Here is a 27953-nt window from a genome sequence, read left to right as displayed (position 1 = left end):
CCCCCACGCACACCCCACAGCCCTCCGGAGCTGCCCTCGCTCCGTCTCCGCGTGCCCCTCCCGGAGCCCTCGCTCACACCGCGCTCCATTCCCCCGTGCAGTCGCAGCTCCCGTCCCCCCGCCCGGCCCGCGGAGCCCCGGCAGACCCCAGCCCCATCCGTGCCCCACTCACCGCCCCGCGCTCAGCCGCGGCGAAACGCGGCCGCCGGGACTCCCGTCGGTGCGCAGACCGCTGCTCACCGCCCCGCTGCCGCTGCCCCGTTAACTCGGGCGGCAGCGGGAGGAAAGTTTCCTCCCCGAACTCCAGGGGAAGTAACCTGAACCGCTGCTCGTCACCTTAACCCCTGGGCTGCTGGCTGGGGGGCGGGCAGAAGGGGTCCCGGAACAGACATCGTGTGCCCAGCACAGGGCCGGAGCCCGGCACAGGGCAGGCACCCCAGGTCCGGGCACAGGGGACATCCCAGATGCACCACTGCCCTGTCTGGGAGGCACTGCTCGGGGGCACCAGCCTTTACCAGCACGCTCAACCCCAGAGGCGGCAGGGAAGGGAGCAGGGCAGCACTCGACAGCAACACCACCAGGCTGAGCTCGCCCAGCACCCGGGCACCCTGCAAATCATCCCTGCTCGGGGGCGCCACACCGCTCAGCCCCTGCCCAGCACCCCATGTCCCACCCGGCTCCCCATGTCCCTCCATGCTGTGCCCCATGCGGCTCCCTGCGTCCCACCTGGCACCGCCTGTCCCAGCTGCAAGCAGCCTGCGGGGCTGGGTGGATGTGGATAGATTTGCAGTTGGCAGCCCTGTGCAGTTCCCGGGAAGCAGGGCTGGAGCGTTTCTCCCCTGGGAGTGAGCGGGCTCACCCAGTGCTTGGCAGGGTGAGGGCAAACACTGCAGTTTGGGCAGTGCAGGTGCCCGCAGAGGGGCTGGGCGCATGCCAGGCTCTATCTGCCCACATCCCCCCTCCTCACCAGTGGCGAAGGGTCTGGAGGACAGTGGAGTTCCCACAAGTGAACCGAGCTCAGGAGAACCCTGAGAACCCTGCGCCCATGGGTGCCAAGCACACCCGGCTGGTGGCGGGTCAGTACCTGGCAGCCACGCAGGGCTGGGACGGGGCCCCGACGCCAGTTCTTGCTTCCCCTGTGCAGGCAGCTGGGGAGCACAGTGCTGGGCGGTCCCTACGCTGCTGGGCTCGGGGCTGCAGCTCTCCTGGGTGTGGGGACGGGGCCGAGGGCTCAGCCCATCCCTTTCTCCCTGCCCGTCCTGTGCGCGGCAAGGCCGGGACTACAGCAGGGAGCAGCAGCGGGACTTACCCAGCCCTGTGCTTCCCAGCTCCAGCAGGATACAGGAAAGGGCGGTGGGGATGCAGCCCGTACCGGAGATGCCAGAACGTCTCCTTGTCATGTGCAGCCAGGCACGTCCTGCGCCAGTGACCACCACGGCACCGGGCTGGAGAAAAGGCACTGCTCGCTGCAGCCAGGATTCCCCCAGCCCCGCTCCACGAGTCCCCCCTGCATACCGGGCGTGGGCAGGAGCACCGCGCTGAGCCCCACACCGCCCCGACCCCTCAGACCCCCACAACCACAGAACCCATCCCCCCCATCCCCGGACTCATCTCTGCACCGCTCACAGCTTCCACCACCGCGTGGCAGCCATGCGGCAGCAGGAGGAGGAGGAGGAAGAGGAGGAGGAGGAGGAGGGCTGGCGGCGATGAAAAGCGGCTCAGTCCAGTGACCCCCCGCATGCTGCTGGGGGCCGGTGGCCAGCTGGGGAAGGGTTAAGTGGTGGGGAGGGGAGAGCAGAAAAATTCCTTCCAAGCAGAGTCACTGTTTCCCTGCCAGGGGAAGTGGAGGCAGAGCCCGCGGGAGCGCAGCTGGCGGGGAGGGAAACGGCACAGGAAGGGGCCCCCGCACCCAATGCAGGATGGTGGCCAGGAGGAGCTGTGGGGCACCTCTGCCCCCAGATAGGGCTGCCCAGCCCTGTGCTCACTGCCTGCTGGCGCCGGGCACTGGGCAGGGACGAGGACAGGAGGTCACAGGCTTGCACAGCCCAGCAGGAGGCAATGACCTATCTCGGCGTCTGGGCAGGCACCTTGCCAGAGCCACACCGCCACAGCCCCCACGGGCAGCACCCACAGCCCCATTTCCCCCCACTGGCCAGACCCACAGCCCCAGCCCAGCAGCACACAGCGCAGACGGGTTCACACCATGGTTTATTTGGAACAGGACACGCTCGCTGCTCACATCCACGTCTTCCTGGCACAGCAGGGTACACTGGCAGCTCCCAGCAGCTCACACCCCGCTGCCCTGCCCCGTGACACCAGCGCCAATCTCTCAGGGCCCCAACAGGAGCGGTGTGGGCAGGGAACACAGGCGGGCAGAGCGAGCCCCACGCCGGGAGGATGGAGGAGCAGCACCACGGCTGCGCCACAGCCACATTTCCACACTGAGGAATCCCAAGCAGAGTCAGCCCCAGCTCCGGCCCCCCACGCCGGGACGCTCACATGAACTGCGACAGGTTGGGCACTTTGATGTTGATGTCCCCGATGCTGATGTTGCGTGGGATCTCCGGCAGGTTGATGTTCTTCACGGCTGAGACGGCGCGGGATGGCGCAGCCGAGAGCCCCCCCTGGGGGGAGCGGTGGGTGCCAGCCCCGTGCCAGCCCCACACCCAAATCCCGTCCCTGCTGTCACTGCATGCTGCATCCTCACGATGACAGCGCCAATGGACCATAAAGGTTTCACTGCACGCTATTAACCTTGACAGCACGGCAATAACCACGTGCTGGCTGCTCCCTGCACCCTTCAATGGGGAGCACCCACCCTATGCCCTCTCCCTGGGGACACACAGGCTGGGAACATCTGGGGGGGCACCGGCTCGTTCACCCCCGGCCCCACAGCCTGCAGCACGCTGTCTTCTTCATGGCACCCAGAGCTCACCCTGCCCTGCGCCCACACCTCGGCACCCTCTCCAAACTGCTGCTCACCTCTGCCTTCTCCAGCTTGCTCTGCGCTTCCGCCTGTGCCACGATCTCATTCATGCTGGTCTCCAGCACCATCCCACCGATCACCACCTCCTGCAGGATGTAGTGCACCTGCGAGGCAAGAGAAGCATGTGGCCCCAGCATGTGCCATGGGGCAAACCTGGCCACTACCCCATGCCGGCCCCCCACTTCCCCACACCCCGGGATGGAACGGAGCTGTTCCTGAGCAGCAAGCTGCCCCCCAACACACACAAAAAAAGCCCTGGATGAGGTTTGGAACAGGAGAACAAGAGTGCAGGTGACAGTGCCACTGTGACACACCTTTGATCACGGCAGCAACACGGCTCGCTGCTGAGCCAGCACCTTACAATAATCTCCCTGTGCAGATAACTGATTTATGGGTTTCTGTTTACTTCCATTATAAAGGCTGTTACTGGAAGATAGTTGTTATGATATTGGTTTATGGACTCATGATAGCTGATTGTGCCTGTAAACACTGCGTGGCAAACATCACCAGAGAGCAATGCTGTGAGAAATAAAATGCTGTCGAGAACCTTTCTCCGAGCAGGGAAAAACCCAGCTCTGAGCACAGCGCCTGCCCCGCGCTGCCCCACTCTGACAGCACAGCACAGAATATCAGGGTGCAGGAAACGGCGCTCCTTTTAGATTGGGTATCAGCCTAGCTTGGACCCAACCCAACTGGGCAGCAATCCCAAGCAACCTTTGTTTTCCAAGGAACAATCCACGTCTTCTCCGGGACCTTGCAGCTGCCGAGCAGAACACGCTGTGCTCCGAGGTACAGCCGCACCGCAGGGCCGAGCCCCGGGATGGCAGCCGGCAGCGCACTGAGCCCAGGCGCCGCGCGGCCAAACACGGCTGTGGCGCTGCTGTGAGCACAGCGAGTGCATGGGAGCCCGGGGGGCTGAGCCGGGGCTCTCCCAGCAGAAACCCTCCTGACTGCCTCCTCTGAACCTTCATCTCATCGGCAGAGATCAGAGGAGGGCAGTTGTGCTGCTCACAGCGCCGGGCCCCGACCCCACAGGAGCACTGTGCACACAGCCGCAGACAGGGCTCTCACCACCACCCCCGAGTGCTCCTCCTTTCTCACTGCTCTCTCCCCTCCTCTCCCTCTCCTTTTACTTCCTTTGATAAGAGCACTTTTCCTGACAAGATAACTGGCCTAGCGACATCCCTGCAAGCTGAGAGCCAACCAACTCAATGGCAGAGTCAGAGTTACAAGCCAGGTGCAGAGCAGCCCTGACCACCGGAGCACACTTCCACGTTTGTTTCTCAGTCACGGAGTTCAGAATTTGGTATCCAAAACAGGAAGGGAACATTTACAGCACCACTGATTTTCCCACTTGTTTTTTGCTGTCAGGTTTTGCCTCCCAGCAGGCAGGAAGGCCTTATCAGCCCCGCACCACCCCTGCGCACAGCCCCGCTATCTGCAGCTCCATCCGGGACATCAAAGGAGGACGCTTCCTCCCTGGGATTCTGTCCTCCTGAAGAGGAAGCGCAGAGGCTGTGCTCAAATCGAAGTTTACCAAACACTGCATTCCAAACACTTCCATTGTTCCTCCCTTTTTTTTTCCCCTTACACTCCACAGCGTGATGTGGTGCAGCGAGGGGCAAAGCGCCCACACACAGCCACCCCACATGCATCTCCATCAGCACCGGGCTGTGCAGGAAGCAAAGAGCAGAGCTGCACACCCCTGTCCTGCAGCAGCCCGGAGCGGTGGGGTTCCATTCTTGGCACAGTGACCCCAAGCTCAGAGCCAGGCGCTGCTCCCAGGAGCACAGAGGAGCGCACCAAGGCAGCACCCACCTTGTCCATGTGGAAGATGAGATCCAGCTCGCAGACGTTCTCAAAGCATTTATCCAATGTCTCCACAAACACCTGAGGAAGAGAAGGGGAGCACAGTGAGACCCACACAGAGCCTCAGCCCCACCCGGACCCCCAGCCCTCGCTGCCCCCTGCCCAGGGGCGGACCTCCCCGCTCTCATGGGTGCCGTCTCAGGGGTGGCACGGGGCAGGCAGCAGCACGGGCAGCTCTGCGGAGCTCGGGGCTCCCCGCAGCACCGACCTGGATGAGATCCAGGATGCCCAACTCGCTCTCGGAGGAGTCCACGCAGAACACGAAGTACAGCGTGGCGTAGTGCCGGTAGATGAGCTTGCAGTCAGGGCTGCCGAACAGACTGCGGGGGGATGCGGGGCTCAGGGGCCGGGCAGCTCGCAGCCCCCCCCCCCCCCGGCCGGTCGTTGCGGTACCTGCCGCACTCCAGGAAGTTGCAGACGTGCTCGTCGCGCCGCAGCACCATATGGAAAGCGTCGCGGAGGATCTGCTGCTGCGCCTCCTCCGCCTGCGAGCACCGAGCGGCCACGGCCTCAGACCCCGCCCGCCCCACCCGGCCCCCCAGCGCGCAGCCCCCCGCCCCGCACCAGGTGCCGGTAGAAACGGACGAGCCGCGGCTTGCCGTGGTTGTTGAACACCAGGATGGCGTTGATCATCCCGGCGGCTGCACAACACGGCCGGAACCGGAACCGGGGCGCAGCGCCCTCATCACCCCCCCGTCGCCCCCGCCCCCAGGAAGCCCCCCGCCCTCCCCGGAAACGCGGCGGAGCTCCGGGACCTCACGGCCGCTGCTCCCCTCCGCGCCGCCAGGGGGCGCCACAGCCACGGCGCGCCGGTACCGGGAGGGGCGGGGCTGCGCGGCGGGACGCGCGCGCACGCACACGCGCGCGGCCGGGGGACGTCAATGGCTGCGCGAGGACTCCCGGCCCGGCGAGCTGATTGGCTGCAGGTGTCACGGCCGCCAATCCCCGTTATGCGAGGCTGCGGCAGGGATCGCGCCCGCGCGCTCCGATTGGCTGCGGCTGGAGGCTGCGGCACGATCGGGACCGCCGTCGGTCGGGGCCGCCGGACGGCCGCGGGGATCCTTCCTGCCCGCCAGCTCTGATTGGCCGCTCGGGGCCGCTCATCCAAACATCGCCTCTGAGCGGGGCTTGGACTGCGATAAGCGCCGTGTCCGCGCGCTGCGATTGGCTGCGGCCGCTACGTTGCCAAAAGCACCGTGCCTGTGTGTTGCTATTGGCTGAGGCTGCCGCAAGCGTCGTGTCTGCGCGTTCCTATTGGCTGAGTCCGGTGGGCTGCTGGAAGGATCCTGTCAGCGCGCTCTGATTGGCTGAGGCCGCTGGGCTGATGCGAGCTCCGTGTGTGCACGTTAGCAGCGGCCGAGGCTGTGCTGGGTTTTCTCCGCCGTGTCTGGGGGCTACAGAGCCCAGCAGCAATCACAGCCAGCTGTGGCTCCTCCACAAGCGGCCTGCCGGTGGCCGGAGCTCGGCTGGGAACGATGCTGGTTGTGCCCTTGAGAACGATATGTAGCAGGACCTGGGAGAGAGAAGGGGGAAAGCAGAACAGTAATCTTGCTGGCACAAAGCTCTGCGGGAGGGCTGAGGTGCTGCAGAGCCAGGGCAGAAGTTCCCCCGCCATGGGAGTTCCCTGTGCGTCACGGAGATGCCCACAGCACAGCAGCGGGATGGGGCTGCCCGAGCTGCTGCCCGCAGAGCAGCCTGCGGTGCAGAGGGAGCCCTGGGGGGGGTGGGGGGGCACAGCCGTGCACGAGGCTCTGCAGGTCCTGAAGGGTGGGAGCCCCCTGCTTCGGGCTCACGTGGGAAACCCACGCAGGATCCGTGTGGGAAGGCAGCGTCCATGGGAGGGACCCCAGGCCGAGCCCAGCCACCACCACAGAGCGGCAGTGGCGGCGCTCTGTGCCGGCTGTACTGCTGGGGGAGAGGAGGGATCGGGGCCGGCGGATGGTTTTGTTTGCCCAGAGTTACCGCTTCGCTCCGGTACCAATAGGTGACCGCTCGTCCCCACACCTCCCGTGCTGGGGCAGCGCCGCAGATCGGGGCTCCGCGGGGATGCTGGGGGCGGGCCGCCATTGGCTGCTGCGTGCAGGGGCCGCTCTGCGCGCGCGCTGATTGGCTGACGGCCGACTTCCTCCCTCCCTCCCCCCCCCCCCCCTCGGGCAGCCTGTGCTGACCGCTGCCCCTCGGCGTCCATCCTCAGCGGCGCCCGAGCCGCTCCGCGCAACGGCCCCAGCGCTCCCCAGCCCCGCCCGTGCGGGAGGCCAATGAACGGCGTCAGCCCTACAGACGATCCTTGAATATCTGCAAATATTTGCATGGAAAAACCGAGCCCTAACAAAGCCCACACAGCGGGGAAAGGCTGCGGCCGCACGGAGGTGTGTGGCAGTGCTGTGCGTGCGCGGTGGAGGATCTGCCTTCTTTGAACCGGCCCCTCCGAGCAGAGATGCTGTTCTGGGCTCACCGGACCACCCTCCACACGTGCAGTGACAGCCGTGATCAGTCACAGCTTACATGTATCAGCAATGTCAGTTTGCACATAAGGATGTGGAAACCGGAGTGAAAATGAGAAGCGTCTGCCAGACAAAGGACTGCATTTTCAGACACCTCTGGGCGGCGATGAGTCTGTTCAGCTCCGTGCTTCCATGGAGATGAGCCTTAGCCGCAGCCCCGCTGCCTTCGCTCCCTCTCCCACCGCCCCGCAGACCGGTCGCCTCCCGCTCTCCCCTCGCCCCGGTGCAGCCATCACACCCTGTCCCCCCCGCGGCCCTCCCCCATCCATCTCACATCCCTGGGCCCTCAGAGGCGCTCCCCGGCCACGGGACGCTCTGGGGTTTTAGGGAGGGGGAAAGTTCTGCCCGCCCAGGGCTGGCCCTTCCCTCTGGGGGGAGCCGTGCCCCTCGCCGTGCCCCTCGCCGTGCCCTTGGGTCGCTCAGGTCCCCGCAGCACGGGGCCGTGGCTCCGGGGGGGGATGTCGAGTCCCGGCAGCAATCGTGCCGCGCCCCCTCGTGCTGCCTCTCCCGGAGCGACCCGCGCAACCCGACCGGGCGGCCGGCCTCGAGGCCGGGGCTGCGGGCGGGGGCCGCTCCAGGCCCATGGTTACAGGTGGTCGCGGCGGGCGGCGACCCGGACCCGACGGGGCGGGGAGGGACTCGATGGCCGCCCCCGCTCCGGGCAGCGCCGCAGCCCCGGCGGCGAGCGGGCCGCGCCCCGCAGCTTTGTTCCCCGGTGCCGGGGGCGGGCCGGGCTCCGGGCGACCGCCGGCGTCCGGAGCGGGTCGGGGGGTGGGCGTAGGGCCGCTCGGATCCCGGGAAACTTGTCCGGGCGCGGCGGGGGGGAAGCGGGGGCACGGCGGCGAGATAAAGGGCCCCGGCGCCGCCGCGCTCCTCGCTCCCGGCCGAGTTAGGAGGAGCTGTTTTGCATCCCTTCACGTCAGCCTGCCTCATTCCCTCCTTCCTTCCTTCCTGCGCGCCCAGCGCCGGGCCCGCGGCCCGCAGCCGCCGTCGCCCCGCGCCCTGCGGAGCCGCCGCGGCAGCGCACGGTGAGTCCCCGCCGCGCCCCGGGGCCGCAGCCCCCGCCCGGGGCCCCGCGCGTCGCCGCCCGCCCGCCCGCCTCCCCACGCCGGGCCGGGAGCGATGGCGGCGGGCGGGGGGTGCGGGGCGGCGGCGGTGCCCGGTCCGCACGTGGGTCCGCCCGCCCCGCTCCGCAGCCGCAAGTTTCCCTACCGCCGCCGCTCGCAAAGTTTCTCCGCGGCCGCGGGGGCCGAAGTTGCGGAGGGGCGGGAGGGAGCCAGGGGGGGCCGGGCTGGGCTGCGGGGCGTAGGGTCAGGACCTGTTGCGGTGCGGCAGCGGGGTACGGCACGCTCCCACGCCGGCACCGGACCCCGAGCGCGGCGTCCGGGACGGGAGCTGAGGGGAGGTGAGGGTAGGGTGGATTTTGGGGGGGGTCGCCGGGGTCGCGCGTAAATGGGGCCGCGCTGCGAGGCGGGGGGCAACGCCAGAGGGGTCTGGGCCGGCTGCGCTGTCCCCGTGTCTCCGTCATCCCCCGGCTGTCATCCGCTCCTCACGCGCGGAGATCCTCGTGGAAGGCGTGGGAGAGCGGCGGGGCTGAGGGCGCGTCGAGGGAGCGCGGGGTCGGGCGGAGCGGCGCACCGGGTTCGGGAGTCGGGGTGGCGTCCCGGCCGGGAACCGCGGTGCCTCCAGAGAGAGGGGAAAGGCCCCGGCGCGGGGTGACACCGCCGCCATCCCCGGGAGCCGCCCCGCCAGGTCCCGGGCTCCGCTCCTTTTGTCCCCCGGGGGCCACGGGAGGGGCCGGGCCGGGCACGGCTGCGCTGGGCAGTGCTTGGCTGCGCTTCGGGCTGCCCTCGGAACTTCCTGCGGCCTTTTAGGAGCTCCCTGATAACCGGCAGGATGTAGTGCGTACATTCGTTACAGTTAATGAGTAAGTCAATCATGAGTAGTTTCTTTGTCAGCGTTTGGGGTGGCAAGAGGTGGCAGGAGGCACCCAGCAGCACCTTCAGTCCCCGCAGTGCCCTGGGGTGGCCATGGCAGCTCCCACAGCAGCACGGGCTCCCAGCTGTCACCGATTCCAAGCAGCCCAACACACACACGGCTGCTCCGTATGCACTGCAGCAGTGCCACGCTGCTGAGGACACAGCCCAGGTGGGTGGGAGACCCTCAGCCCACGAAGCTTCAGGAAGGCACAACAGCAGCACTCGCTCCAGCACCTCCTCTGAGCCCCTTGGCAGCGAGTTGAGGAGCAGCAGCTGTGGCCTCGGCAGTGGGGCGCTGCGGGTGCATTTCCCTGGTAAAGAATCTGAGAGCCATCAGAGGTGGGGCCTGGATGGGTGCAGCACCGAGGCTCTGAGGTTGATGCCCTCTATGAACGCCCTCTGCCCCGTGCAGCGGCACGTTGGGCTGCAGTGACTCACGGTGCCACACAGCAGGGATTCCGGCCTGAGCTTAAGGGGCTCAGAGGGCAGGCGTCGGTGCTGGCAGTGCTGCAGTGAGAGCCTCCTTGTGTGGTGCCCAGCGCTTCTCTGCTGGTTCCTGCTGACAGCACGAGGGCGGGTTGGAGCCCTGCAGAGGTGCCTTGAGTTGGCTTTGTTGGGCAAACACACAGAGGAGGCTTCTTGTTTATCGGTGAGTTTAGGAAACAGCGCAGAGCAAACACAGCCCTGCTGTGCCGAGCAACACCAGCAGCAGGCGGGCAGCGATGGGTCGGAGCGTGCAGGAGTTGCTCTGGTGCCGCAGAGCCCCCAGCCCAGCGCCCTGAGCGCAGCCAAGCAGCCGTCCTGAGTGCTGTGAGTGCTCAGCATGGCCGCAGCTGCAGCTCAGGCCTGGCTGGGTGGAGGACGCTTCTTTATCTGAGGAATTCTTCCCCCTGATTCCGATGGGGAGCTGCTCGGAGAACAGCGTTTTCTTTCTCCAACTTCAAACTGAAGGGGGCGAGGGGGATTTTAACCTCTCCCCACGGTGGTCTTTGCTCTCGGCTCCTTGACGGTCATTTGAATGACAATAGGGCATTTTTAACAATCTAAATAGAAACAACATGTAATCATCCTGCCTAAAAACCTCTTTGTGAAGCGTGCAGCTCCCCTGCTCCCGTTCCCCTGCAGACTGTGGCTCGGTCACTACGAGATGCCACGGCCTTTTCTGCAAAGGAGAAGTGAGAGAGGGAGGCTTGTCTTTTCCAAACATGAGATCTGCTGAATTTCTGGGAACGTTCTCAAATGGGAAGTAGGAACACAACTTCCCCCTCCTCCTTCCCTCCCAGCCCAGCAGAGACACTGAGGCAGGAGGGCACTGAGTCAGGAGAGGTAAAATCTCATAGAAGTCCACCTGCGGCTCCATGAGCCGTGCTGGGTGGGATTCACATGGGCCGCTGTGGGGCTGCAGGGCAGCAAGGCTCCTCTGGGTGCTCTGGGCTCAGCCTGTGGCTCAGCCGGATGGGATTCCAACCTGATAGCTGAGAAGCGATGGACGAAGGAAGGAAATCTGTAACCGTTCATCACCTTGAAAGGCTGAAAATTAACCAAGTTAAGCCACAAAGCTGAGCGTTGCTGCTGAGAGCGGGAGTGAGGAGCTGTGCTGTGCTGTGCTGTGCTGTGCTGGCCGGAGGAGCCAGCGGGACGCAGTCTGGGTGTGAAGCAGGAGGGAAGCACTGAGATGTCCGTCCCTGGTGCCCAAAAACGGCCCTGTGGTGAAATCCCAGAGGGCCCCTGGGAAGGGCTGGGTCTCTCCCGGAGGAAAGAATCGTGACAGAGGAGGTGATTCTTTTGGGTGCTCTTCTGGGCTGCGGTGCCACAGTGGGTTCCTCTCACTGCGTGGGAGCTCCCACTGCCCGGAGCACTGAGTGTGGTCACGGCATGCCCTGCACTGCTGCCTTTCTTCCCTGTTTTGTGCTCTGCCCATACAGTGTACGCATCAGAAGCTCATCGGGGGGACTGCAGAACGCGCCTGCAGAGCTTAAGCTGTGATTTATGGGGGGTTTCATTTTATGATCACCAGCGAGGGGTGCATAGAAGTGAATTATTTCAGCAGTAGAATATTCAGTACATTTATGGGATTTCTTACTGCAATGAGTGCAAAACAGAGCAGCGATGCACATTGTTTTGGAAACATGGACTGCAGGCAGCTCAGGCAGCCCTTGTTGCCAAAGCAAAGGGGAAATGCATTTGGATAAAAGCAGCCTTGTGGCCAAGGTACCAAAGGTGCCAATGTTTATAACGACTGCTGAAATGAAGGCGTTCCCAGAGCTGTGATAGGTGAGCATCCAGCCCAGTGCCTGCAGCTCAGTGCCCTCAGCTGTGTGCCACTGGAGGTGCTGCCCTGGGAAGCAGTTGAGGAGCACTGAGGTGTGCTGCTGGGCTCCTCCTCCCCACATCGCAGCCCTCTGCCCTACTGTTACCTCCGAGTTTGTTTCACTGTGGGCAGACTTTACCAGGCCTCCCCAGCTTTTAATGCATGGATCTGCTGCACTGGTGTGCTCTGCTGTGCCTACATCCCGTGCACCTGCAGCTCCCCGTGCAGCTGCTCCCATGCATGTCTGCAGGACAGGGCTGGAGGCAGACACAGTGCAGAGCCAAATGCAGCTCCGGTGTGAAATTTCAGCTGTTGCAGGCTGCCAGGCCGGGGCACTCAGCACAGCAGCGCACAGAGGGACGCAGTGTGGTGCTGTGGATCCCTTCCCCAGCTCTGCACTGCATGGGCAGCCCAGCAGGCTCCTTACTGGATCCTTACTGGCTCCTTCCCAGCGCATCTGAAGGAGAGGGAAAAGCAGCTCTGCTCAAAGCGATCCCCAGACTTTGTTCGCTCGTAGGCTCTCAAGCAGTCTTCAGTTCCACGTACAGCCTTTACCTTCTGAAGCCTCCATTCCGTGCCCCACACATGTTACCTTCTCTAGGGCAGCAGCAGAGCCTCCCAGCTCAGGACTGTTTTCCCTGTCAGTCACCAATTGTGTTTTACCTGTTGGTGCTCCAGACTTTGCCATTAAAGGAGGAAAGAACCTCCGCACAGAGCCTCACTGAGCACAGCGCAGAGTTCTGTGCGTTGAAACGCTCGCTGTGCTCCCGCAGTGCTGAGATGGGCAGCAGGCGGCACTGAGCCCCAGCACCGGCCCTGGGGAGGGCTGTGGGAGCAGGAGGTCTGTGTGAGTGCATGCAGGTGTTTGCCAGCTTGTTCCTGAGCCCTGATGTATTGCAAGCAGTGCGTGTGCTGTCTGTGCTGCTCACACAGGGCAGGGCTGTGCAGGGATGGGGCAGGGGGAACAGCATGCAGTGCAAGCACTGAGGAGTGTTGGCAGCAGCTCTGGAGCTTTGGGAGAGCTCCACGCTCTGGGCAGACCCACGCTGCTCCCCCACACCCCATTGCTTCCACTCTGTGGGTCACTGGGAAGCGCTTCCGAAACGTGAATGCCCATCTTTCCAAAGCGCTGCCCTGTTCAGAGAGGGATCTGAAATATTTTCAGTTCTCAGATCTGAGAATAACGCGGCCTCTGCAGCTGAGCGGTTTCTTTTGCTCCTAAAATGGTGAACGTACACCGGTGCTGCTGTTGGAGAAATAGGAGGCGGTGGGGCTTTCCCAGAGGGTCGTGGCCCCCCGAGACCCGAGGCGGCTGGCTGAGAGCAGAAGGTTTGCGTGTCCATAAAGCAGCGCTGAGCTCCTGTCCCTGCTGGGTGCTGGGGCTGCAGATGGCTGCTCCGGCCTCAGCAGCAGTAAGAACCGAAGCACAATGCGTGGTGCTCGCGGCTCAGGGGCCGCTTCCCAGCCGGCCATTGTTTGCTGCGTGGAAGGGTTGGGCTGTCGGCGACGCCGTGTGCAGCCGCGGCGGTCGCCCATTGACCCCCTGCTCACAAACCAGCCCTGCTGTGGGCTGCAGGACCCAGCGCCGCTCTGCCTGGGTGAGCGCTGTGCCGGGATGCAAAGGCAGAAGTTGTTTGCAAGGAAAACGCAGCACATCACAAGAGCTGCCCTTGTCTCACTCGGCCCGCGCTGCAGCGCAGCAGGGCACGGCGGCGTTGTTGGGGCTGCGCGTCGCACGCTGTGGCGCCGTGTTCCTCTCACAGTCCCACATCCAGGCCTCGCAGCGCCCGGCCGCCGTCCCGCAGAGCTGGCTGTGTAGCTCTGCTGCCGCTGCCCTCCTCCCTCGGCCCGGCCGTGCGCAGGCCCCGCTCCGGCAGAGCAGCAGCGTTCTCCTGGCTGCCTCCACTTCCCCCATCCTCTCCTCCCTACGCCGCGTTCTGCCTTTGTCCCACGTTGCGCCCCCTCCCCACGCCGCGCTGTTTGCTCTGCACAGAGCCCCACGCTGCTGCTGCGGCGCTGAGCGCCGCGTGTCCCGGCAGGGCAGAGCAGCGCCCAGCACGGGGCGTTCGGCCCCGCAGCGCCCACCCCACACGCTCACGGCGCCCTGGTGCCCTCGGAGCGGCGCCGGGTCCCGGCCCTGCTCCCCGCCTGCCTCCCGCAGCCTTCCTTCCCGGCAAGGTTTGCTTCTTGACCCACATCTCCAGCTCGGCTCGCCTCTCGTGGCTGCGCCGTTTTGTTTTCTGTTTGCTGCTTTTTCCACCAGGGAAAGAACGGAGGTTTCGCCGAGGCCCTCCGTGGAGTCGGACCCTCCTGCAGGATCTCAGCATGCGGAATTCCGCTGACTTTCCTACATATCTGCATGCGTGATGACCAGAGAAGTATTTTTAAAAGTAGCTCGGTGTCTCTTTCAGGGAGTTAGAAAGGAGCAGATTTATTCTCTGCTGCGCTGAGAATTAACTCTCTTTTCTTCCTTCTCCCTCTGCCCCCACTGGAAAGAGAGAGAATGTAAAAAAAGAAGAAAGGATTTACATTGTCGTCGTGATTGGCACAGTCTGTGAATGAGAGGTCATTTCATGTGGCTGTTTCTTTTCAAGCGCTCTTTTTTTCATGCACACTGTATTCAGGCTGGGAGCATTCTTTCTTTTCAAAGCTTCTCTGTCTGTCTCTCTCTTCCCCCTCCTTTATTTTTCATCCCTTTTCTTTACTTTTGCTGTCTTTTCATTCTGTTTTTCTCCTCCCCCTTGGGGCTCCATTTTTTCTTTCCTCTTTCCTCTATTCAGTTCCTTTTTTCTTTTCGCGTCTTTTTTGAATAGCTCTTCTATTTTCGGAGAGGAAAGGGACCGTGTAGAAGAGAAGTCGTTGCAGCAAGCAGGAACTTGAAAGTCGCTCTTTCCCTGTTTATTTCACTTAAAAGCAAAAAAAAAAAAAAAAAAAAGCAAAAAAAAAAAAAACAACCAAACTGTTTTGCAGGGAGGAGGGACGAGTGCCGCAGCCCCGGCCGGGCAGGAGGGATCCGATCCGTGCGCCGGCATCGCTGCGCTCCGGTGCGGGCGAGTGGGGACATCCCAGGGCACGGCGCGGGGCCACGGCTCCGCTGCGCAGGTGGGGCGAGGCGCGGCCGGGGGGCTTCGAATGGAACACGAGCGCTGAGGTGCCCGCGGTGCGGTGCTGACGGCACTCGGGGCTGCGGGCTCGGCGCTCCGTGTGGGGCAGCGGGCTCGCCGTGGGTCGCGGTGCCCCGGGGCGAAGGGCGCTGAGAGCGGCTGGCAGCGGCGGCTCGCGGCTGTGGCTCTCGGTGCCACGCGACGAGCTGCGGGCGGCGCTCCGGCCCTCCCGTGCGCTGCCACGGCCCGCGGCCGTTGTCTCCCCGCCTGCTCAGAGCCAAAGCGGAAGCTGAGGGCCGCAGGAGCTCGGGTCAGGGCCGCCGGTTCTCCTTTGGCGTCGGAGGGGCGGGAGGACGGAGCGTGGGGACGTGGGGACGTGGGGACCGGGCTGCTGCAGGGCCGCTCCGTTTCAGCTGCAAAGCGCCGGGTAAAGGCGAAGCGGACACGCAAAGCGCAGCACCGAACGGAACGTGGGCAGCGTGCGGGGCAGCTCCGATCGCCCAATCCTGGACGGCCGTGGCACGAAACTGACGCCGGGCTCTGCCTTTGTCTGCGGGGCTGGGAAGCGCTCGGCTGCAGCGCTGCTCCCAGCGCGGCTGGGCGCTCGGGGAGCCTTGGGGTCCCAGGCAGCACCGGGGCCACGGCCGGTCACGGAGAGGATTCTTTTCTTTGTGAGATTCAAATAATCGTATCCCAGAGATAGAGGAGACGTAGGAGGAGATGAAAAGCGAGAGAGAAAGCAGGCAAGCAAAGGACAGAGGTTTGGAATACAGAGGGAGATTAGGAGATAGATGAAAGAGAAAGGAGAGAGATAAGAGGGAGGCAGAGGACAGATCCACAGCGCCCAGATAGAGGTTGCCAGGGAAACGGGAAGGATGAGAGTGGCGGAGAGGAGAGGAGAGGAGAGGAGAGGAGAGGAGAGGAGAGGAGAGGAGAGGAGAGGAGAGGAGAGGAGAGGAGAGGAGAGGAGAGGAGAGGAGAGGAGAGGAGAGGAGAGGAGAGGAGAGGAGAGGAGAGGAGAGGAGAGGAGAGGAGAAAGGGAAGGACAGGAAAGGAGAGGAGAGTGCTGGGGGCGAAGAGGCGCAGGATGGGTGCTCAGGGCTGGGCTGAGGGTCTCAGCAGGGGCTGTCTCAGGGTGCAGCCCTGCTCGGGCCAGCTTCTGGCAGCCCTGTGCTGTGCTCTTCCCATGCTGTCATTGTTTGGGAATCAGCCCTCCTTCTCCTCCACCTGTGTGACCAGGAGCCCGGTGGCCGTGAGCCCGTCAGTGATTGCTTTCCCTTCTGGGTGTGAGGATGGCAGTGAGACTGCTGGCAGATGTTGATAATGTGTGTGTTTGTAACATGGCCTGACGAGGAGGGGGTCGCTGCCTCCCTGACGCAGTGCCACGCAGACACACCGTCACTGTTTGCCCCAGCTGCTTGTGCCACCAAACGCCTTCATCACAGTGAGGGCTGGGGCCGTCCTTGGCTCTGGAACCTGAGCCCCAGGAGGAGCCTCCACAGCTCCTCCACAGCCCCGTAGCTCCTTGCAGCAGATCAGCACGCGCCCAGCGCTGTTCTCTTTTCTCTACAGGACCTGCTACCAGTTTCCCTTAGTGAGCCGAGTTAGGTGGCACCCAACTTGGGGGCACTGATGGAGTGAATTGAAATGTTGGCTTGATTTCTTTAAGAAGGCCAAGTTTACTTTGTCAGCAGCAGAATGACTGTCCTGTATGGGGACACGCTGGGGAGCAGAGAGCAGAAACCCCCCAGGGCTCCATTGCAGCTCAGACCGTGGGGACCTCACCAATCCCCCAGCCTCATGCAGAGCGGTGTCCAGCTGGGGTTGTAAATGACTGCAGTGATTCCTTGTGATTTTCAGAGGGGAAAAATGCATTTTATTCTGCTTAAAATTTGTATGGATGCCGTAAGGAGATTTTTTTTTTTTATGGAAAAATCACGCACAGACCGGAAGATGAAAGGCTGACTTTTTTCCTTTATCAAACTTGATGGAAAGCTCTTTAGAAGACAAAGAAAATAAGCCCAGAAGTGCTCACGCAGATATTCGAGATCCAGCAATTAGCTGCTTGCTGCGGATGATGTGCACAGCCCCAGTGCCCCCCAGCACAGCAGGGTCTGTGGGTATGGGGACGCCCAAAGCTCTGGAGCAGCACAGAGGGGACAGGGAGCCCAGCAGGCACAGCAGCACAGGGGAAGGCAAAGAGAGCTCAGCCCGGGCTGCGGGTGCTGCTGGCACTGCCTGCGGCTGTGGCTCAGGAGCTGCAGGGCACACAGCAGAACCAACACGGCCTTTGCCCCCAGAGCACCGCAGCCACGGCGCGGGATGGGCAGCGTGGATCTGGGTGTCCCTCCTGAGCGACCCTGGAGCTGCAGAGGGGCACCGGTGTGCTTAGGGGAGATGTGGACAAATCGCTGTAGCAGGGGGTTTTTGCAGAGATGTTTCCTGGAAGAGTGATGGCTTTGCTGGAAAGTGGAGTGATGAAATTTGTGCAGCTGTTTGCTGGCACTTGGGGAGAGGCGGGCTGAGAGCAGATGTGGGGCGGGCAGTGTGCTGCAATGAAGTGTCATGGGGGCTCCAGGAGTGGTGAGGGGTGCGCTGGTGCAGAGCCGTTCTGGATCAGGCCTGTGCCTGTGCCACACAGCTCTGTGCAGCAGGGTACAAGCTCATGTGCCTGGTGGTGCTTTCCTGCTCGCAGCGGGCACTATTGCAGCTGTTTGTCCCTCTGCAGGGGTGCCTCTTCCATGGACGGGTGGAGTTCAACCATTCTGTCCTTCCTGTGCCCTTCTGGTGCTGGCCTGGAGCAGTGCTAGGATGGGTGCTGGACTCTGGGATCACCTCCCTCCCCAGTGCAGCACTGCAGTGCGGCTCTGCACCCAGAGAGCCCCTGCTGTGTGCACGTGGAGCTGTGGGCGCTGCTCCCAGCCCAGCTGGTGCCCTGGGGAACGGCACTGCTGGCCCATGAGAGCCACAGGGAAGTGTGAGGGGGAAGTGACACATCAGCGTCCCTCCGGCTGCCACTTCTCCCTGCTGTGGTGCTGTGCAGCTGCGCCGGCAGCTCTGTGGCTGCTGTGGCCGTGCTCTCTTCTGAGCAGCAAAGCTCGCTCACATACAAGAGCTTCAATGTCTGACAAAGTGCAAAGGGTCCTCTGTGTGACACAGGCCTGTATTTAGTGCTGGGAGCACAGAGAGCAGCTCTCATCCCCTTGCTCGGAGTGCTGCAGAGGAGGATCTGTCACTGACCTTCTTGTGAAAGCCTCTGGTTATTGGCGATGTTTGGTTGTTTGCTTTTCTCAGGCACGTGAGTGCTGGGAGCTGTGTGTGTGCAGCTGCTCCCCGTCACAGTGCTGTGCCATGGAGGAGCAGAGCTGTCCCCACTGCTGCTCCAGCCCTGCACACCGCGACCCGTCCTGCCCCGCTGGCTGCAGGGGGCAGAGCTGCTGCCCCAGGTGATGAATGGGGTATGATAAGTGGCTTTGGAGAAGTCAACCCTTGGGTAAAGCGTGATCCAAATGGACTGGAGCAGACATTCAAGTGAGAAATAGTAACTGCTGCACTGAGCGGCAAATGAAGGAAGAGAGCAAAATCCCAACCGGATCCGAGCAGCTTTTCCTGCTTTCCGTCTCCCCCCGCCTGCACAAACAGAGGAGACCCGGCCTTCCTCCCCAGGGAGCTCCTGTTGTGTGCAGCTTCCTCCCTGCAGCACGAATGCACAGCTCTGGGAGCCAAGTTCCTTCCGGGAAGCTGCTGCCCGCTGCGAGGCGCCCCGAAGCCCCAGCGCTGCGCTTCCCATCGCAGCATCCGCACCGCTTTGCCCAGCCCTGCCCCGACTGCAGCTCTGCTGCAGGGATGTTGAGAGCCTGATTGAGGGGTCAGACAAGGAGGGTGATGCACAGCCCGCGGTTGCTGCTCTCCAGCCCCATAGGTGCTCCTAGGACTGCGACAGCATCTGGCTTAGGGTTTATCCCTATTTCACCTCCCCCATAGGGCTCCTCTTTGTTGCAGCTGCGGAAATAATTCCACTGAGCAGGACGTCCCCCCACAGGAGGAAGCTGCAGCCTCCTGCTCACCCAGGGCGGCCGTCCCGTTTCTGCCTGCCTGCCCCGGGGATGGGCCCTGCTGTGATCCCACGCAGCAGAACGCCCACATGTCCCCACGCGGTGGCTGTGTTCCCCACCAGCATGCTGCTCCCGCCGCCAGATGCCTGCTGCTTTAAGCAGCTCTCCCACTTCTCTCTCCCTCTTCCTCTTTTGCTTTGTCTGTGATCCTCCCTCGGCGTCTCCCATCATTGCTTCTCGCAGCCGGGATCATCACAGTGTGGGCCGGCCGCGGGGCTCTGGTGCTCCCCGCCCCTCCTTGCTGCAGGGCTGCTCCCGGTGCAGCACAGAACCTCCGCCCGGGGAGGAGCGGGTGCTGCTGCGTGGGCTTCCTCGGGGAAGAGCACGGTGAGGAGGAGAGCTACAAGGCTGTTCCTTTGCCAGGGACGCTCAGCAGCAGTGGGAACTGAACAGAGGTGCTTTGGGGCACGGCTGTGCGGTGCTGGCAGTGATCACTGCTGTCTGTGGCTCTGCTCATCCCCTGCTCTGGGGCTGGGCACTATTTCCGTTGGAGTGATTTGGCTCACAGGATCCTGTGCTGCCAACAAGCCCGTGCCGGCGGTTCTGTCAGCCCGTCCCACTGCGCTGCGCTCCTCCCCGCACAAATGAGCATCGCTCTGTGTCAGTTGTGAGCAATGGTTTGACTTTCTTCCCGGAAACAGATGGAATTATTAAACAGCATGAGGAGTCCCGCAGAAGCCTCCAGAGGGCAGCTGGGATGCTCTGCACGCTGAGTTTCAGTGCGTCCTGCTCTGCAGGCAGCGTTAGGTTGGGATGAGTCCCTGAATTGCGTGGGATTGTGTCAGTGGGAACCGCTGTGTGGGGGTCTGCACTGGGTGGGAGGGAGCACTAACAGCCGTCCCTCTCCTTCCGCAGCCATGACCGCATAGGGCGCAGGGATGGATCGTTTCAGCGAGTGTGGGACGCAGACGGACGCCGTGGTGGTGCTGTCCCTGGCACAGGCTGCGGTGCTGGGCTTGGTGTCCGACAATGAGCTGCTGGGGGCCACCGTCAGTCCCGCCGGCTTCTTCCCAGGGCTGGGCGGCGAGGGAGAGCCCGACATCACGGCAGAGCCCGAGAGCGAGGGGACGGCGCCAGACGGGCAGGATGACGAGTCCCTGGAGGCAGAGTGCTCCCCGGAGAAGCACGCGCGCAGGAGGAAGCGGCCCCCGGTGAGGCTGCTGCCCAAGGTGAAGCGCGAGGAGGCGGAGGCGGAGGTGTTCGAGGTGGCCGCGCCCGGGGAGGACGAGGCCGAACCGCAGCGCGGCGCCCCGCCCGCCCCCCCCCCGGACCCGGTGCCGGAGCCCAGCGGCGCCGTGAAGATGATCGACCTCGGCGCCTTCAGCAGGAAGCCCCGGCGCCTGCGGCACCTGCGCCGGCACACGCGCCAGCAGCCGCACGGCCGCGAACCCGACCCGGCGCAGGGCGGCGACGCAGACGCCACGCGGACGCCGTGCGCCTTCGAGGCGGGAGCCGCGTCCCCCGGGGAGCCCGAGGCGCCCGCGTCCCCCGAGCGGGTGAAGAGCGAGCAGGGCTTCGCGTGGCAGGAGCCGGGCGAGCTGGAGGCGGATGCTGCGGGCGGCAACAGCGAGCACAGCAAGAAGGCTCAGCTGGACCGGCTGGACATCAACGTGCAGATCGACGACTCGTACCTGGTGGAGGCGGGGGACCGCCAGAAGCGCTGGCAGTGCCGCATGTGCGAGAAGTCCTACACCTCCAAGTACAACCTGGTGACCCACATCCTGGGCCACAACGGCATCAAGCCGCACTCCTGCCCGCACTGCAACAAGCTGTTCAAGCAGCCCAGCCACCTGCAGACCCACCTGCTGACCCACCAGGGCACGCGGCCGCACAAGTGCGAGGTGTGCAGCAAGGCGTTCACGCAGACCAGCCACCTGAAGCGGCACATGCTGCTGCACACCGACATCAAGCCCTACAGCTGCCGCTTCTGCGGCCGCGGCTTCGCCTACCCCAGCGAGCTGAAGGCGCACGAGGTGAAGCACGAGAGCGGCCGCTGCCACGTCTGCGTGGAGTGCGGGCTGGACTTCTCCACGCTCACCCAGCTGAAGCGGCACCTGGCCACGCACCAGGGCCCCACGCTGTACCAGTGCCTGGAGTGCAGCAAGTCCTTCCACTACCGCAGCCAGCTGCAGAATCACATGCTGAAGCACCAGAACGTCCGGCCCTTCGTCTGCACCGAGTGCGGCATGGAGTTCAGCCAGATCCACCACCTCAAGCAGCACTCGCTCACACACAAGGTAGGTGCCGCGCGGCACGGAGCGCCCGGGCTGCCTTGCCGTGCCCGGAGACGCGTTGGCCGCAGAGGGCGCCAGGGTGCCTGTGGCCCACGTCAGCCCCGAGCCGGGGGGCAGCAGGCGGCCACCGCAGCGCAGCGCCCGCTCCGTGCCGGGCAGCTCAGCTCGGCTCCCCGCTGCGCTCACCGCTTCCTGCATGCCTGCAGGGCGTGAAGGAGTTCAAGTGCGAGGTGTGCGGGCGCGAGTTCACGCTGCAGGCCAACATGAAGCGGCACATGCTCATCCACACCAGCGTCCGGCCCTACCAGTGCCACATCTGCTTCAAGACGTTTGTGCAGAAGCAGACGCTGAAGACGCACATGATCGTGCACTCCCCGGTGAAGCCATTCAAGTGCAAGGTACCAAGGGGCACCGGGGGAGGCCGGGGACGGCGCCTGGCAAGCTGGGTTCTGCGAGTGTGGAGGCTGCAGAAAGGGCGGCGGGAAAGGAAAGGTGTGGGAGGTTGGTGGGAGGGCAGGCAGTCCCACGAGGGATCACTGGGGAGCCATCGGGGCCCCCTGCGGTGAGGCCCGTTCTGCACAGCCGCAGCCCAAGGCTCTGCTGGGCTTTTTGCTGGGACTGGGGGCTGCGGGACCCCAGTAACCACAGAACACTGCTGCAGGTCTGTGGGAAGTCCTTCAACCGTATGTACAACCTGCTGGGCCACATGCACCTGCACGCGGGCAGCAAGCCCTTCAAATGCCCCTATTGCTCCAGCAAGTTCAACCTGAAAGGCAACCTGAGCCGGCACATGAAGGTCAAGCACGGCGTGATGGACATCAGTCTGGACAGCCAAGGTAGGTGTGGGCTGTGCTGGAGCTGTGCTGGGCTCTGCGTGTTGCAGACTGGGAGCTGTGCTCACTGCTGGCTTGCTGCAGGAGTGGGACCGAAGCACGGTGCCCATACAGATGCTCCTTGGGTGCCGTGGTGGGGTGGGGGCCGCTGTGGGGAGAGCAGAGCCGCAGAGCCCCACAGGCACGGGGCTGATTCCGGGTTGTGTGCGCTGTGCCTAGATCCCATGATGGACCTGTCGGGGGCTGAGCACACCGAGCTGGACGGGCAGCAGGAGATGGAAGACTACGAGGAGGAGAACTCGTACGGCTATGAGGGTGTGGGGAACCCCCCAGATGATGGCACACTGGCAGAGCAGGCCATGAAGGAAATGGCTTATTACAACATGTTGTAGCAGGGAGGGCGGGTGGCCCGGGGCGGGCGGGGGGATGGCGAAATGGACCCAGCATGTGAGAGAACTGCTGCTGGGATGCAGTGCTGCTGCAGGGGGGTGAGCAGGGGGCAGGCAGGGACATCCCAGAAGCACGGCTGGGCACAGGGCAGGGAGCCTGGGAGAGCTCTTGCCTTCATGAGGTCATTCCTGCCGGGGGCCCGTTCTCTCTAAGCCTCTGTATAAGGAGTGCCCTCCTACCCGGTGCCCTGCCACCCCTTTGTCTCTCACACCTCAGTGGTGGCCGGACCCTCGCCCCGTTCCTCACCCTCAGCCCTGTGTGATGTACTTGAAGCTGGCAGGCTGCATCCCAGCGGACAACGAGCATCACTCCTGATCCTACCTCCCAGGTCCCCGCTCAGCTGCGCCGTGCCATGCATCAGCCTGGCATCTCCTGCACGGAGACCAGCGCTGCACCGCCCCGCGCTCCCCAGCTCCCCACAGCCCAGAGCAGCTCCTGTTGCTCTGGCACCGGCCGGGAGCTGGTACAGGCAGAGCTGGGGCAGGCCACGAGAGGCCACAGGGCACACACACAAAGAGTATTTTCTTACAAACTAATTGCAAAGCTCAGCGGAAGCAGCAGCTCTGAGTACAGAGTGGCTTTGGTGAGCAGTGTATTTAAAGGAAGGCAAACCCTGTTCAACTTGAGCAAATGATGGTATTTTGAAAGTAATTTATTTTTTTCAGACGTGCCGCGTGGTTGGATTGATCTTTTCACTGAGTTCCGCTTCCCTCAACCAGTGTTCTTTGTAAACCTGTGTAATGTGTGTGATCTGTGGAGCTCTGCGGGGCTGCAGGGGCAGCACGGGGTGGGGGTCCCACACCCACAGCGGCTGCTCTGCTGCACCAATGCTGCACACTGCTGCCGTGTGAGCACCTCTGGGCTGCAGGCAGGAGTGTGCCCTGGAAATGCAGGCCCGGGGGGCTGCGGGCCCCTCCTGCCCTGTGGTGGGAGCGGGCTGCAGGGCTGCCCTTTGGTCGTGGCACAGCCCAGGATGCTGCACCCCCATCCCCGGGGCACACAGTGGTTGCATCCTGCAGCGCAGAGGGGAGCGGGAGGCACCCAGAGCCGAGGGGCAGCCGCGTGCTGACCTCACAGCGTGCAACGCGTCACCACCCTGCCTGCTGTCCCCGTACCTGGAGCCTCCCACCGTGGCTCAGCAACTCCTCCGGCCCAGCCCCCCCCCAGCACAGCCCCCCGTGCCCACCCACATCCCCACATCTACCTCTGTCCCGTTACCAAAAAGCACCGCACCCCGCGCCACGCTGTGCCGGAGAGCCGTTGGGGTGCAGCCCGTGCTGCATCTGCAGAGCGGTTGGCCCCCCGTGCAAAGCCCTACTGTGTTTATTTTTGTCTATCTCCTCGGTTGGAAGAGTTGTTCAGCAATAATTCTAAATAAATGAATTTAAATTCTTTAGCTGCTGCTGCCTGCTGTGCCAGGAGCGCATGGACCCCCCTGCACACCACGGGCCGGGATGTGTTTAATGGCCATTTGGCACCACGAGGTCAGAGGTTACATAAATTACAGCACGGTGAAGGACAGCCCCCCCGCACCCCTTCCTACAACCCCCCCTAGAAACGCTTTAAAAACACACGTAAGAAAATGGGTTATAAAAATGAGGGAACGTTCCTGAGCCGTGTGGAGGAGCTGCAGGTGCCGCTCGCGGGGTGTTAGCAGTGAGGTAAAGGCGGGCGGCACCTGGGGGGTCCTCTACTTTTTGCCCAGGGCCTTGTCCAGGTTGTTCCTGATGGCATCCAGGAAGTCGGTGGTGTTTACGAAGTGCTCGTTCAGCTTCACGCTGAGGGAGAAGGGCAAGGAATGGGAATCCTGCCCCCCAGCCACGGCCACAGCCAAAGCTGCCGCCCGGTGCAGTGCCAGCCCTAAATAGCTGCCTGCTGCCTCCCGGCACGCACAGCCCCCCTCTCCCCCCCCCGCAGCCACGTACTTGGCCAGCCCATGGATGCAGCCTGCCAGGTCCTTCGTCATCGTCCCACTCTCCACGGTCTCAACGCAGACCTTCTCCAGCGTCTGAGCGAACCTGGGGGCAGCGCGCTCAGCAGCAGCCGTGGCCCAGCACGGGTCCCCACGTGCCACACAGTGCAGCCCCCCCCCCTCACACCACTCACTTGACCAGCTCCGGGTTGTTGTCCAGCCTGCCCCGGTGCTCCAGGCCGCGCGTCCAGGCGAAGATGCTGGCGATGGGGTTGGTGCTGGTGGGCCGCCCCTGCGGGCAGACAGCCCCCACTCAGCGGTCGCCCCGGGAGCCCTCACTTAGGGACCCCTCAGGGCGCTCACCCACCTTCTGGTGCTCCCGGTAGTGCCGTGTGACGGTGCCGTGTGCCGCCTCCGCCTCAATGGTCTTCCCATCGGGGCACACCAGCACCGAGGTCATCAGCCCCAGAGAGCCAAAACCTACGGCGGGACGGGGTCAGGACGGGACGGGAGCACGGAAGCCCACCGGCCCCAAAGCTGCCAGCATCACCTTGGGCCAGGATGTCCGACTGCACGTCCCCATCGTAGTTCTTGCACGCCCAGACGAAGCCACCCGAGGACTTGAGCACCTGTGCCACCATGTCGTCGATGAGCCGGTGCTCGTACCAGATCTTCAGCTTGTCGAACTCCGTCTTGTAGTGCCTGCAGCAGCGCAGTCAGCGGCACCGTGCCAGCACAGGGTGCCCACCTCGCAGCCCTGCCCGGCCCCACGCCGCCCCGCCTGCTCCATACTTATCAAAGATCTCCTGGAAGATGTCCTTGAAGCGCCCGTCGTAGGCCTTCAGGATGGTGTTCTTGGTGCTCATGTAGAGCGGCCACTTCTTCTGGATGGCGTACTGGAAGCAGCTGTGCGCAAAGCCCGAGATGGACTGCAAGGGACACGCAGTGCTACACTCAGTAGGGTCCCCCGGGCTCCCCACCAGCCCCATGGCACCCCGGGACTCCCCCGGCTGCTCCCCGGTACCTCATCCGTGTTGTACATGCCCATGCCCACGCCGCCGCCAGGGAAGTTGAACACCTCCCACTCCTTCGCCCCACTGCCATCCTTCGGCGTGAAGATCATCTTGAAGGTCCCGGACTTGTTCACCACGAAGTCGGTGGCTTTGTACTGCGTGGGGTGGCGTGTCAGTGTGGGGCCTGGCAGCAGCAGCCCCCCAGCCCCACAGCGCCGTGCTCACCTGGTCACCGTGGGCGTGCCGACCGATGACGATGGGCTGCGTCCAGCCGGGCACCAGGCGTGGGATGTTCTTGCAGATGATGGGCTCCCGGAACACCGTCCCACCCAGGATGTTCCGGATCGTCCCGTTGGGGCTCTTCCACATCTTCTTCAGGTTGAACTCTGCGAGGTGCAGCAGTGAGGCACGGGGTGCTCAGCCAGCGCCGCGCAGCGCCGCACAGCACGGCCCTCCTGGCCCCTCAGCTCCCTTGTGCCGTGAGCAGCTGCCAGAGCCCCGTGCCAGCAGCACAGCGCCCAACTCACAGCCAGCCCTGTGACACTGCGGTCCCGCATCCTCCCCCCAGTCCCTTCCCACCTTCCACCCTGGCCTCGTCGGGCGTGATGGTGGCACACTTGACGGCCACGCTGTACTTCTTGGTGGCCAGCGCCGAGTCGATGGTGACCTGATCATCCGTCTTGTCCCGGTGCGGCAGCCCCAGGTCAAAATACTTCAGCTGCACGTCCACGTTGGGCAGGATCAGCTGAGGGGGGAGGGCCAGAGCAGGGCTGTTCCGGAGCAGCACAGTGCAGCGCTGTACGGCCAAACCCGGCCCCCCTTCCCCCTCCCCCCCGCGTGCCGGAAGCCGCGCAGTGCGCACCACCTGCTTCCTGCGGGGAACGGGGGCCGCCGTGCCCCGCAGCCCCGTACCTTCTCCTTGATGAAGGCCCAGATGATGCGCGTCATCTCATCGCCGTCCATCTCCACCACCGGCTTGGCCACTTTGATCCGCCTGTCGGCATCTGGCGGCAGCACGGCGTCATGGGGCACCGCGTGGGGACGAGCCTCACGTCGGGCCGGGTGCGCTTCAGGTGCAAAGCGCCAGACGGGGCCGGGAGCAGGCTCGGTGCGAGCCTCCATTGGGGCACGATGGGTCGGAGCACAAAGCCCCCACCCGACCCGGGGTACCGGGGCCGAAAGGCTCCGGTCTGGACGCGGGTCGGGGCGCCGGGCGTTGGGGCTCACCTCTCACTGGGGTCCCACCCGTGGCCCCACCCACGGCCCAGACGAGGTGGGAGCACCGTGAGCTGCACAACCCCACCCGTCTGGGAGCGGCTCCGGGTGCAAACCGCGCTCAGGACGCGGGTACAACAAGAAAGGGCAAAGCCCCACGCGGGATCGGGACGTGGCCCAGGGCAAACCCTCGGGGACACGGGGACACGAACACAGCTGGATGAGGGCGCAGCCCCCCCCCCCCATCCCGTCCTCAATCCGGGTCGCTACGGCCCGCGGGGCGAAGTGCCGGGCGGGGCCGTCTGCACACGGTGTTGGGGCCGGGCCGTGCCGAACCGCTCCGAACCGCGCCGCGTCCCCTCCCCGCACCCCTCCAACCCGCGCCCTCCCCGTCCCAAAGGACGCCCCTCCGCCCCCCCCGAGGTCACCGCACTCACAGTGCCGCCGCTGCCCCGAGGGTCCCAGCGCGGTGCAGATGGCGGGGGGCGGGCAGCGGGACAGCCCGGCGGCGCGGCTCAGCGCCGGGACAGCGCGGAGGCAGCGGGCGGCCATGGCGCGGCGCGACGGGGCGGCGGTGGCGGCAGAGAGGGGACGCGGTTCGCTCCGCCCCGGGGCGGTGCGTAAAAGTCTGCGCCCGGCACCCCCGCGTTGGGCCCCGCACGGGACGAGGGGAGGTGGGGGTGTAAGCCGTTGCCGCCCCCATCCCACCGCCCACCCCGTATCCCTGTGGGGTGCATCAGGAGAACCCCCGGGCGGAGATCCTAAGGGCGTAAGCTGACCCGTGGTGCGCAGCGGGGTGCGCTTAATGCAGGCCACGAGCGGTGCCAAGGCACAAGGTGACCGGGCGGGGACCGGCTGTTAGCGCCGCGTGCTGTGGCCCCCGGGCTGCGTTCATCCCCCTCCTGCTCCGCGGAGATACTGGGGGGCTTGGCACAGTCTGGCTGCATACGGTGGTAGGGCACACAGGGTGCAGCGGGCGCGCTGCGTGTCCCCGTGCCCTTGTGGGGGCTGGGGGGGACGTGGCGCCTGCACATCTGGGGACGTGCTGCCAGCCCAGCCCACAGAGGGCACCGAGCTTTCCCTATATAGGAGCGAGCGATCCAACACGTGATGTGGGCACCGCACCAAGCGGGACGCAGCGCTGCTGCTCTGCCGAGCTCTGCCCGGACTGAGCCTGGCACGAGGGACGCCGTGCCCCACAGACACCCCGCAGCGTGCCCACGGCCGGGCTGCGCAGGGCGTGGAGGCTTGCTGTCCCTCTGCTCGGGCCAGCGGGAGGCTTTTTTTAGCCACGAAGGCTGGGCAGATCCCACTTTGGGAAGCGGAGCTGAACAACAGGCGGCCCCGAGCAGAGGGGCGGCAGGGAGGAGGCGGGGGGGTGAGGGGGAGAGGCAGGGCCGGGCACAGTGACGTCCGCTGGCTTTAACA

At 64.3% G+C, this 27953-nt stretch overlaps 3 protein-coding genes across 8 annotated transcripts; 1 reads left to right on the top strand and 2 right to left on the bottom strand.

The window, feature by feature from the left end:
* Positions 1-2189: 2189 nt before the first annotated feature.
* On the bottom strand, positions 2190-5544 carry AP3S2 (adaptor related protein complex 3 subunit sigma 2). Of its 4 annotated transcripts, none has more exons than XM_052672221.1 (6): positions 5420-5544; positions 5249-5340; positions 5064-5175; positions 4805-4876; positions 2983-3090; positions 2190-2624 (listed from the first exon to the last, which is right to left on the bottom strand). In XM_052672221.1, exons 1-6 carry the CDS (start codon positions 5486-5488, stop codon positions 2496-2498), a joined length of 582 nt encoding a protein of 193 aa, XP_052528181.1. In that variant the 5' UTR covers positions 5489-5544; the 3' UTR covers positions 2190-2495. The 4 variants fall into 4 exon arrangements, with proteins under 4 accessions (XP_052528181.1, XP_052528184.1, XP_052528186.1 ...); XM_052672224.1 differs by having other exon boundaries at positions 2983-3072; XM_052672225.1 differs by having other exon boundaries at positions 2534-2754.
* A 2764-nt stretch (positions 5545-8308) lies between these two features.
* On the top strand, positions 8309-23781 carry ZNF710 (zinc finger protein 710). Of its 3 annotated transcripts, none has more exons than XM_052672664.1 (5): positions 8309-8387; positions 19724-21105; positions 21309-21500; positions 21764-21938; positions 22155-23781. In XM_052672664.1, the coding sequence occupies exons 2-5, from the start codon at positions 19747-19749 to the stop codon at positions 22325-22327; spliced, it is 1899 nt and encodes a 632-aa protein (XP_052528624.1). In that variant the 5' UTR covers positions 8309-8387; positions 19724-19746; the 3' UTR covers positions 22328-23781. The 3 variants fall into 3 exon arrangements, with proteins under 3 accessions (XP_052528624.1, XP_052528625.1, XP_052528623.1); XM_052672665.1 differs by lacking the exon at positions 8309-8387 and adding an exon at positions 14638-14751; XM_052672663.1 differs by lacking the exon at positions 8309-8387 and having other exon boundaries at positions 15811-21105.
* IDH2 (isocitrate dehydrogenase (NADP(+)) 2) lies at positions 23775-27104 on the bottom strand. The gene is made up of 11 exons (XM_052672672.1): positions 26963-27104; positions 26223-26314; positions 25890-26055; positions 25536-25696; positions 25322-25465; positions 25090-25226; positions 24848-24999; positions 24665-24777; positions 24492-24589; positions 24311-24403; positions 23775-24163 (listed from the first exon to the last, which is right to left on the bottom strand). The coding sequence occupies exons 1-11, from the start codon at positions 27075-27077 to the stop codon at positions 24076-24078; spliced, it is 1359 nt and encodes a 452-aa protein (XP_052528632.1). The 5' UTR covers positions 27078-27104; the 3' UTR covers positions 23775-24075.
* Between the last annotated feature and the right edge of the window lie 849 nt (positions 27105-27953).

The sequence above is a fragment of the Tympanuchus pallidicinctus genome, unplaced genomic scaffold, assembly GCF_026119805.1.
Source record: "Tympanuchus pallidicinctus isolate F22 unplaced genomic scaffold, pur_lepc_1.0 scaffold12, whole genome shotgun sequence".
Lineage (NCBI taxonomy): Eukaryota > Metazoa > Chordata > Aves > Galliformes > Phasianidae > Tympanuchus > Tympanuchus pallidicinctus.
Note: the sequence above shows the minus strand (reverse complement) of the source record. Positions and strands in the feature narration are given on the sequence as shown.